This window comes from Vombatus ursinus, unplaced genomic scaffold, assembly GCF_900497805.2.
Source record: "Vombatus ursinus unplaced genomic scaffold, bare-nosed wombat genome assembly UNPS02015175.1, whole genome shotgun sequence".
NCBI lineage: Eukaryota > Metazoa > Chordata > Mammalia > Diprotodontia > Vombatidae > Vombatus > Vombatus ursinus.
In genome coordinates, this window is record NW_020954953.1 from 9,211,861 (window position 1) to 9,223,805 (window position 11,945).

Below are 11,945 nucleotides of genomic sequence, written 5' to 3' on the forward strand. Positions count from 1 at the left end.
TGTACATAGTTGTTAGCATGTTGTTTAACATTAAACTGTGAGCTCCTTGAGAGCAGGGGCTAGTTTTTATCTTTTTTGTATCCCCAGTGCTTAGCCTGGCACACAGTAGGTGTTTAATAAATTTTTGTTGACTTGTATTTGTAAATAGTAACATGGAATTTCTTGAAATATTCTGTAATTCTCTTGGATTTCAGTTGGTTTTCCTTTTGGTGGAGATGTGAACTGCCTGTTCATATCTGCTGACTATCAATTGGGGGAATGATTCATATTCTTATAGATTTGACAAGATTTTTTTATATACTTGAGATATAAGACCTTTATCTGAGAAACTGTCTATAAAAATTTCCCCCATTTTTCTGTTTTCCTTCTGGTCTTGGCTACATTTGTTTTATTTGTACAAAACCTTTTTAATTTAATGTAACCAGGATTAGCCATATTACATCTCACAATGCTCTCTATTTCTTGTTCATAAATTATATACCTCTCTGTAAGTCTGATAAAGTAGTATGTTCCATGTTCTTCAAATTTTCTTTTAATATCTCCCTTTATATCTAGGTCATCTATCCATTTTGACCGTTATCTTGGTAAATGGTGTAGCATTTTAGTCTATACCCAATTTCTGCCATACTGCTTTCCAGCTTTCCCTACTGCACTCAAATAATGAGTTCTTGTCTTGAAAACTTAAGTTTTTACACTTGTCAAACACTAGGTTGCTGTATGCATTTGCTGCTGTAGATCGTATGTCTGTTCCATTCCTCTGATCTATTTTCTATTTCTTAGCTAGCACCAGATAGTAGTAATTACTACTTTATAATGTAAGATCTGGTACTGTTAAACCTCCTTCCTTTACATTTTTTTCCCATTATTTCCTTTGATATTCTTGACCTTTTGTTCTTCTAAATGAATTTTATCATTTTTTTCTATTTCAGTAAAATAATTTTTTTGGTAGTTCAGTTGATTTGCTGCTTCTTCTACTTTGTCTGACCTTGGGCAATTCATTCAGCCTCTTTGTACCTCTGTTTCCTTTTCTGTGAAATAAGTAGATTGAATTGGGTGATCTCTAAGGTCCCAGGTGATCTCTAAGGGCAGCCAGGTGGCACAGTGGATAGAGTGCCAGGCCTAGAGTCAGGAAGACCCATCTTCCTGAGTTCAAATCTGGCCTCAGACACTTACTAGGTGTGTGACCCTGGGCAAGTCACTTTAACCTTGTTTTTCCCAGTTGCTCATCTGTAAAAAACAAGCTGGAGAAGGAACTGGCAAACCACTCCAGTGTCTGCCCAGAATACCCCAAATGGGGTCACAGAGTTGGGTTTTTTTTTTGTTGTTGGTGGTGGTTTTTTGGGGGGGGGTTGGGCAATGGGGGGTTAAGTGACTTGCCCAGGGTCACACAACTAGTAAGTGTTATGTGTCTGAGGCCGGATTTGAATTCGGGTCCTCCTGAATCCAGGGCTGGTACTCTATCCACTGTACTACCTAGTTGCCCCCTACAAAGAGTTGGACAAGACTGAAACAACTGAATAACAGTAATTGAAAGATAGTTCTTTATCCCTGGTCTTAATAAGCCTCATATCCTCAAGAGTCTTACAGTATTGTTGGCAAGACCTGTAGTCAAGAGATATCTATCTGTATATACATACATAGTAATATATACCAAAATAATAGCATAGTCATGTGCCAAAATATTAGCTTAGGTCAGAGAAGAGAATGGTAATACTTTAAAAGAGTATTATATAGATTAATGCTGTTTTTAAAAGATATATTAATAGAAGATCATGGTTCTTCAAAATAATGGTACTATTAAATATTAAAACGTTATTTATAGTCTAGGTTAGAGGCATTAAACAGCATTTCATGGCAATACTTGTGACTGAACCAGATTAAAATGTAATTGGGAAGTATTTTTTAAAATTAAAAAATACATTAGAACATAGATAATGTTAATATGTGTTTTTCTAAGTTAACATGCATCCTGTAGGGATCTAAATTAAACAGTAGAGCTACTGGAGGCAGTTAGGTGGCACAGTTAACGGTAACTAGAGTTAACAAAGATCTGAGATCAAGTTCAGCCTTAGACATTTAACAACTGTGACCTTGGGCAAGTCACTTCTGCCTGTCTCAGTTTCTTCAACTGTAAAATGGGGATTATAATAGCACCTCCCTCAGGGTTGTTGTGAAGAACAAATGAGAATATTTTTAAGATGCTTTAGCACAGTGCCTTGACACATAGTGGGTGCCTAAGAAATTATTGTTCCCTTCCCTTATTTTCTATTTTCTTATTCAATTATCATTTAAATTTTTACAAACTTTTGGAAAATTCACCCTTTAGGAATTAAAATTGGATAATCTACATTTTAAAATAACTTGGCACCTCCTTTAGTTTGGACACTGAAGTGTTATCACATGTATTAAAATTGATTTGACATGCTGTTGCTTTATTAATGATTGATTGTGAACCAACCACATTTCAAACCAATGTGAATGTTAAGCTTTCGACTGAAGATGTCATATCATAGAAAGACATTAAACACATAGCTTTAGCTTTACAAATATATATACAGTGCAGTTTACTTTTATATTATGAATCAAAGTGTTGGCAGTATTGCATGATATTTTTACTTCCTTGATTCCTGTGATTCCTGATGAGTCAAGATGATTATATTACAGTTTCCTTTATATAACTTGTGACTGTTTTCATCCATTTTGAAATGTTACTTTTATATGCCATTAAAATAATCAAAATAATTAAATTAATAATTAAATAATTTGGAAACATTTTGGAAAGAGTTATTAGTCTACATTTCTTAAACATTGTGGGGCTTTAGAAAAAAGACTGTTCTTTTCCTTTAAGTAGATGCCAAAATTGAGTTTTAACAGAATGATTAGATAATTTATCTTTTTGTTTACATATGGGAACAGAGTCCTTAGAGGAAATTCTATAAGTAGGCATCTTCAAAGTAGAGGGGTATTCAAACAGAAGAACAATAAAATGCATCTTTGTGTCTGGAAATTTAACTCTTAAACTCCCCCCAGTTTACAGTATAAGGCTCTTAACCAAATTATCTTCACTTATAGATTGCTTAAGAGACACTGAGGTATTAAAATTCACATTCTTTCTTACCATTTCACTCCTGTTTTCACTCATTTAGTGGAAACTGTCCCAATTTTGGAGCCAGAGTCTCTAAACCACTTTTTTCATTTGCAAAAAGATTGGATTAGGCTACTGGACCTGAGGTCCCTTCCAACCTTCAGTCTGTGATTATTTCCTATGCCAAACATAGCTTATGTCCTCAGCATTCTTCATAAACCAGATTTATTAATGCTCTTTGTAAATGTAAATTCTTTTATACTGTTATTTATTTTACAGACCTGCTTCCATCATATATATGTATAAGTATATATATATGTATATGTGAATATATATGTTCTTTTGTAATTTAAACTCCTAAGTTTTCAGTCAACAAGGAAGCATTTAGTAACCTCCAATAGATACCTTTTTAAAAAGTGTTAATAAAACCAGAATAATTGGTGGTTTATGAATAATCACACTACTACTATTCCAAATACTGTACTTTGGAAATTATCTTTTGTTGCAGACTTCATAATGTTTTTTAATGATTTTAGACTAAAGTTACAAGGCAAAATAGTATTTATATGCAAAACTTGTACCACAATAAAGTCAGTTTGATGAAAATTCGGGTTGTTTAACAAGCAATATCAAGCTGCTCTGTATACTTCTGTGCCGTCAGAAGTTAAGAAAAAAATTTAAATCTCCATTTCCACACTTTTGTGCAAATAAAATTTCTAAATCACACAGCTGTGGTTTTTTGGATCTCAGTGCAAGTGCAAAAGAAATTACCATATTTTAAAATTCATTTAACTGTGCAATTGAAGTACTACCACTTAACCTTCAATTGGATGTGATGAAAAGTAAATATCGAGAGAAGAGTAATATAATTCTATAAATGCCTTTTAAGTTACAAATATGCTGAACTAAATCGTATGCAAAGACATTTTCAAATGTCAGGTGAAATATGTAAAATCTCATTACGGAATGATATCAACAGATAAACATTTGCATTCAATTTTGATGATGAGAAAAATCTAACTTCAAACCCTAATGAAGCAAAATGTTATCTTACCCCAAAAGTACATTTTTTAATAGGTAGACCTGTGCTACAAAAATTGTGCTCAGTTACTATAATTATTATTATTTTGAATTTTGTCCAAAAATTTGTGGAAAAGTTTTTCCTTTAGTTATATAAGGACCTATTTTAAAGGACTATATTATATAATAGTCTTGGGTTTTGTCTTTTGACTCATAAAGCCTAATATTTACTTTCTGGTGCTTTACAGAATAAGTTTGCCACCCCCTGGGATAGAGAGCTGGTCTTGAACCCAGGAACTTGTATTCAAGGCCTGCCTTTGGCATTTGTTGCTAGCAAGCCACTTGGTATCTCAGTGCTAAGGCAGTTGCAGAGAAGGTGCCGACTTAACCTTGGGAGGCTTCTCATGCCAGTGAAATGACAGATCCAGGCCCTATTCCTATTTCTAATTGTCTTTTTAAGCTATTTCTAGTTGTCTTTTTAAGCTATTCTCTTCTGCACGTTTTGTAGTGATAGGATTTTATCTGGGCCCTAAAGTAAGTGTGGGAAGCCAGGAACCAGGGATGAGGAGGGAGAACATTCTACACATGGAGATAGTCAGTGAAAATGCACTGTTGTTTGGTTGTTTCAGTTGTGTCCAAATCTTTTGACTCTATTTGAAGTTTTCTTGGCAGAGATACTTGAGTGGTTTGCCATTTCCCTTTCCAGCCCATTTTATAGAGGAGGAAACTGAGGCAAATGGAGTTAAGTGCTTGCCCAGGGTCATGTAGCTAAGCTAGAAAGTATCTGAGGCCAGATTTGAACTCACGAAAATGAGTCTTCCTGACTTCCTGATGGGAGTGTGCTGGTAAAATAAAATGTTGCAGTATTTTCTTTTCCTTTAAATAGGCAAAAAAATTATATAGACTGTTGCTCAGAAGAGTTCTTTTCCTCCTGTCTAATCCCATGTCTTCTGGGAAGTTGTTTTTATCTTATGTACTTTCTTGTCAAAAAATGGATTAGATCTAAATGGCCAGAGATATTGTAAAGGGAATTCATGTTTTAGGTCAAAGTTAGATTTGATGACTTTTCAAGTTCTTTCTGGTTCTAGGATTTCATAATTACACTTGAAAAATCAAAATTGAAATTAATTAGAGCCTAAATATGATTTTGAGAAAACAATTACCAATTTGTTATATATTTTGGTATTAGTTTTATATTATAAAATTTCCCTTTAATTTTATAAAAGACCTTAAAAATGACCAAAGTTGTTTTAGTATCTCAGAAATAGTGTAGCCTAAGAAGTCATGTATTAACAAAACTTGTTTCTAGATCAGGAGTTCTTACCCTAGGATTCGTGAACTTTTTATTATTTTGATAAATGTATTTCGTTATAGTGTGCTTTGTAACCATGTGTATTTAATTTTATGCATCTAAAAACATTGTTCTGAGAGAGGCTCAGACTAGCATAGGAATACATGCATGACTCCAAAAAAAAGTTTAAAAATCCATGTTCCAGGAGAGGATAAGACTTAATGGAGCAAGGGAAAGAGCCTTGAATTTGGAGTTAGAAGGCTGTGTTTTGAGCCCTTTCTCTAGCTATTTCACTTACTAACAATGTGACCTTAAGCACAGTGTTAGTAAGTGACACCTTGAACAAGTCTTTGTTATGAAATTATGGGATTTTGTTTGTTTGTTTGTTTTTGCTTTTTTTTGGTGAGGCCATTGGGGTTAAGTGACTTGCCCCAGGGTCACACAACTACTAAGTGTTAAGTGTCTGAGACTGTATTTGAACTCAGGTCCTCCTGACGCCAAGGCCAGAGCTTTATTCACTGTGCCACCTAGCTGCCCCATGAAATTATGTTTGGGGGGTAAAAAAAAAAACAACCCTGGGTTTTTTTTACCCTTATATTCCCTGAGTATTTGAATACATCCCTATCCAAGCACATAGGAGAAGGGAAGTAGGACACTGGTTATGAGCATGTATTTTTTTTTTTTTTTTGCTGATAACTAGTATGTTGGGCTTCATAAAGTAGTCCTTTAATTTCAGCTCTGGATTTGTTTTTGAGGAAAAGTAAGAAGTAAGACTTTGAAATGCCAGGCAGGATTGTACTTGTCTCATTACCTAGGTTTGACACTAGCTCACTGACAGTACATTTTTAGTTTTAATTTATATTATGTAACTTAAGCATTAAAAAAAGTTTTTAAAAATGTTTGATGAAAATATTTTAAAACTTTTGGTATATGAGCCTTACGTGGAATCCTCTCTGTTTATGTGCCTGACAGATATTTGCTATTTCTTCATTGCTAAGAACAGCAGGAAGTTGAACTTTTGACTCTGCTTTTTGGTGTTAAAAAGTGTTGTAAAAGAATTATAACAAATGAAAGGAGACTATATAAGAAAGATTGAGACTAGGAATGGAAGAGCATTTGAAAATTATAAATTAACTAATCATCTTTGACTAAAATTTTACATTACTCTTTTTCCTTTTCTTTCTTAGGCAGGAGTGCAAATTGGGAGATGCTGCTTGCAAAAACTCTGAATCTGATCCAGAGGAGTTTTCAGATGAAACAAATACTGAAAACCTTTATGGCACCTCTCCTCCCAGCACACCTCGACAGATGAAACGTATGTCAACAAAGCACCAGAGGAATAATGTAGGGAGACCTTCTAGCCGCTCCAGTTTGAAAGGTGTGTCTTTTACTTGAAAGGATATATCCGAAAGGATGTAGAGCTTACCAATACTTAAATCTTTAGAAAACATTAATTTGTTGATTCCTTATATAGAATGCATAATTCTAATGTTGCCCTGGCCTTTTCTGTTTTCAAGCTAAGGGGAGAAAGTGTTCTATTCTCTTGGCCATTGTATCAAATAGTTGTATGGGTGGGTGATGGGTTCTTTAAATCCCTTTCTTTCCCTGGTATTTATTCTTATTTCTTCTGGCACAGAAAGGAAGCTTGTAGGATCTCTGATAAGTGTGGCATGGTATTTCCATCTATGCCAACTTTTCACAGGAGGGTTCTAGAGCCATTGTTTTGTACTATTTTCCTCCCTAAATTCGGCCAGCTCAGGACCTTATAGTATAATCCAGTATACCCTCAGGATAGTAGGGCTCTCTTTTCTTAATTCTAAAGAGTAAACATTGTGTTCTAGAGTAGGCATCCAAATTCCTTGTTGTCCACTTATTAGGGGAGTCCAGTCACTTAATAAGCATTATTAAATTTCAGGCACTGTGCAAGGCGCAGGGGATACAAAGATCAAAACTGAGACAATCCTTGCCCTTAGAAACTTAGATTCTCTTAAAGGTATATAAATGTATACTTACAGTATAAGTACACACAGAATAAATACGGGTTATTTAGTGGGGAGGGACACAAGTAATTGAGAAATCAGAAAGATTTCACATGGAAGGTAGTGCTTTAGCTGAGCAAATCATTTAATAAGAAATTATGTTTTGAAAGACCAAAAAACCCTCTAGATTCCCCCCCCCCACTTTGCCTAAGTATTTGAATACAGCCTTATGTAAACAAATAGGAGAAGGGGAGTAGGGCACTGGTTATAAGCGGAAGTAAAAGATTCTCTGAGGCAGAGGTGAAGAAGGAATACATTCAATCAATAATCCGTAAACATTTTTTAAGCACCTATTATGTGCCAGGGATAAGGGATGGACAGAAAGTAGGTAATGGAATGCCATATTTGGGGAGCAAAGAGAAAGCTGAGTGAGCTGGACAGTAGAGTTTGGGAAGGGTAATAGTAACAATAATGAGGTTAGAAAGATAAGTTGGAATTCTCTGCTGCTACACCATCATTTCCCACATGATCTCCAGCCTCTTGAGGGGAGAGAAGAGGTAAGATGGGGCCTTCCACTGACCAGATGCAGTCCAGTAGCTTCGCTGTCTGTGTGCCTTCAGTCTCATGTTACGTGTGTTTCCGAGAAGAGGAGAGGCTTTCCATCTTGTAGCTCCCATCTCTTGCCTGATCTCCAGTCTTCAGTAGGGGTAGGAGCCTCTAGAGGGAAGAGGAGAGGAGAAATGAGAGGTCTTCCATCTCATGCTGCTTATGTTTCCAGCCTCTGCTGGAAGAGGAGGGGCTCCTTTCACTTAATGATTAAGAAATTCACACCTGGTCATTTGCTTTGCTACCATATCATGCTGCTTATGTTTCCAGCCTCTGCTGGAAGAGGAGGGGCTCCTTTCACTTAATGATTAAGAAATTCACACGTGGTCATTTGCTTTGCTACCATATCCTCTCTAAGTCATCATCTAAACCCTGTTCCCCATCTTCCGCTACCCGATTCCTTATTATTTCTCCTCAGCCCACTCACTCCAACATCCCACCTAAATGCTACCTATTTATTCAGCTGTGCCCTCTGGAATGCCTGTTCCAAAGGCAACAAATTTGCTCTCATCTTAAATCTTTTCCTTTCCCACTCCTTCTGTCTGCTGGCTATTGCTGAGACCTGGCTCCTCTGTGATGACACAGCCTCTCTATCCATCCTTTCCAGCACTGGCTACATTTTCATTCATTTCCTCTCAGCTTACTGGTTAAGGGGGTGCAGGGAGAATACTCCTTGCTCTCCACTGCTGCTTCCAGGTTCTTCTACCTCCTTCACTCTGTTTGAGGTCCACATCTTCCACCCAATCAAAATTCTGGTGGCTGTTGTCTTGCAGACCTCCAGAATATTTTCTTCCTCAATGGGTTCAGTACCTGGTTCATAATCTTTCCTCTACATCTCTGGCCCTCATACTAGTGGACTTTAACATGCCTCTTGTTATTCCCCTAAATACCTTAATCTCCTTTCTCAACCTGCTGATTTTCCATGACTTACTCTTCCATCCTACTTTGGCCATACACAGAGGTCATATCCTTGATCTTGCCATCACAGACAAAAGCATTATCTCTCTGTTGAAGGACTCTGAAATTCTGTTATATAGTCACAATCTGTTGGCTTTGCATTTTCCTTTGCCTTCTCATACCAAACCCTCCTCTTTATCTCACCATGACTTCTAGTCCTCATTTTTCTCCCAGGCCTTCACCTCTGCATTACCTTTCTCTTCTTCTTTCCGTACTTGACCCCTTGGTGAACCAGTTCAACTACACACTGTCCTTCTCTCTTGAATCCTTGTCTCCCTTATGATTTCACTAGTTGTGGCACATTAGTAGGGTGCCAAGCTTCAGCCTTGGATCGCTTCCATCATCTACTGCCTTTGCTCCTACACACCTGCTGTTGGAAGTAGGTGAGGAAAATCATACTATGGTTCTAATTGGGTCCACTACAAATTAATGTCATAAAACTGCACCCGGGCCCTTCCTGCTGTTAGGCAATCCTTCTATACCTCCCTTCTATCTTCTATATCAATTCAGTATCCCATTCTCCATAGTGGCTCTTCCAAATCTTTTTATTCCTCCTCAGACATCCATGGCTTCCCTGTTCCCTGCCCTCTCAGCTGAGAGCTTTGCCTCATATTTTACTGAAAAAATTGAGTCCATTTACCAAGAATTCTCTCTTCTCCCTTCCTCCTCATCTCATATCACTTTCCTCTTTTACCTCTGTCTTACCCGAATAGACTGCCCTGCTTCTTTCCAAGGCGAATCCCTCCACATGCATAAGTGATCTCATTGTATCCTGTCTTCTCCAGCAGATTGACTGTTCTGCCATTCTTACCCCATCAGTTATCTTCTGTCTCTTCCTGTCTTTTGGCTGCTCCCCTATATTGCCGCAAAACATGCCCATGTCTATCCCATCCTCAAAAAAAAGTGTCATTTGATCTCTCCATCTCTGATAATGATTGTCCTCTTTAGTGCTTTGTGACTAAACTACTTGAGAAGGCTATCTACAACGAGTGCCTCCACTTCTGTCTTCTCTCTTTTTTTTTTTTTTTTGGGCTAGGCCATGGGGTTAAGAGACTTGCCCAGGGTCACACAGCTAGTAAGTGTTATGTGTCTGAGACTCAATTTGAACTCAGGTCCTCCTGAATCCAGGGCCGGTGTTCTATCCACTGTGCCATCTAGCTGCCCCCCTCTTCTCATTCTCTGTTTAATACTTTACAATCTGGTTTCTGACCCATTATTTCACCAAAGCTGCTCTCTTCAGAGTTACCGGTGATCTCTTAGTTGCCATAAATCTAATGACCTTTTGTTAATGCTTATCCTTCTTGACTTCTTTGCAGCCTTTCACACTGTTACCACCTTTTTTTCCTTGATGCTCTTTTCTCTTTAGGTTTTTGGGATACTGTTCTCTCCTGGTTCTCCTTCTACCTATCTGGCCATTCCTTCTCTGTCTCCTTTGCTGAATCTTCATTCAGGTCATGCCCACTAACTAACCATGGCGTTGTTTGTCCTGGACCCACTTCTCTTTTCCCTCTATACTACTTCACTTGGTGATCTTGTCAGCTCCCGTAGATTTAGTTAGCATTTATATGCTCATGATTCTCAAGTCTGCTTATCCAACTCTTATGTGTTGACCTCCATTCTTAAATATTCAGCTGCTCTTCAGACATCTCAAACTGGATGTTCCATAAACATCTTAAACTCAGCACATCCCAAACTGAACTCGTTACCTTTCCCCCCAAACCTTTTTCCTTCACAGCCTCCCTGTTACTGTCTAGAACATCGCAGTCTTCCTAGTTCCTCAGGCTCACAACCTAGATATTCTGCTCTACTCCTCGTTATCCCTAACCCAGTCTTTTGCCAAGGCCTGCCAGTTTCACCTGCAATATCTCTGGAATATACCTCCTTCTTTCTGACACCATTATCGCTCTGGTGCAGGCCCTCATCACCTCATACCTAGGCTATTGCAAAAGCTAGCTGGTTGGTCTTCGAAGGCCTACTCCTTCATGATGTTGCTCTGGAATAGGCACCTCTTACTAGAGTATGTTTTACTATGGTTCTGCCATGTGGCAAAGGAGGTGTGTTGATTCTGTGTAGCCATCAGTAACTACCCCAAGGACAGACATATTACTTCAGTAGATGAGGGAAGTGTCTCCTTTTGTCTAATTGCATTAATTTGTTCTCTTCAGTAGAAAGGCACATTTAAACTCAATATACAGAAAACCTTATTAACTCATATACTTAGTTTCTCCTTCACTCCTGTCTCAAATGAAGAGGTAACTGTTCTTCTTTCCAAGACGGAGCCCTTGCACAGGTGATCTCATTCTATCTCATCTTCTCCAGCTGACTGTCCCTTTATTATCCCTATTCTCTACTTAATCTGTCTCTCCCTGTGTGCTATCTGCTTTTTTACTGCCTAAAAATATTCCTGTCTCTGCCGTCCTCCAAAACCCTCACTTGATCTATCCATCTACCTAGCTATTATCCTAAGTCTTTCCTCCCTTTCATGACTAACTCCTTGAGAAGGCCATCTACAATCAGTGCCTTCATTTCCTCTTCTCATTCCCTTCTTGCTCTCCAATTTGGCTTCATCATTCAAGTGAAACTGCTGTCTCCACAGTTACTAATGTTTTCAGTGGCCAAATGGCCTTTCCTCAGTCCTCATTCTTCTTGATCTATCTGCAGTCTTTGACATGGTTGATCATTCTTTTCTCTTTCATTCTCTCTTCTCTCTAGGTTTTTGTGACACTACTCTCTTGTGGTTGTCCTCCTGCCTATATGACTCTTCCTTCTCAGTAGCCTTGGTTGGATTTTCAGCCTGCCCACACCTGATAACTCTGGGTGACCCTGAAGCTCTGCCCTGGCCATATTCTTTTCTCTCTCTATGCTGTTTCATTTAGTGATCTCATTAGCTCCCAATGATTCAACTATCATCGCTGTGCACTTGATTCTTAGATCTATACATGTTTATTGATTGATCTATTTATCCAGACCTAACCTGTCTCCTAACTTTGATTTTCTCCTCTCTAGC

General features: G+C 37.8%; 1 protein-coding gene across 5 annotated transcripts in view; it reads left to right on the plus strand.

Annotated features, from left to right (window-relative positions):
* The window catches only part of LOC114031466 (mitogen-activated protein kinase kinase kinase 4), a 135,306-nt gene that overhangs the window by 30,418 nt on the left and 92,943 nt on the right, over positions 1 to 11,945 (plus strand). For 3 of the 5 annotated variants that reach the window (XM_027846543.1, XM_027846548.1, XM_027846549.1), the window contains exon 2: positions 6,584 to 6,774. In XM_027846543.1, the coding sequence (XP_027702344.1) occupies positions 6,584 to 6,774 (191 nt within the window). Of the gene's footprint in view, positions 1 to 6,583; positions 6,775 to 11,945 lie in introns of those variants that run through there. The other 2 variants (XM_027846547.1, XM_027846544.1) reach the window with 1 other exon arrangement.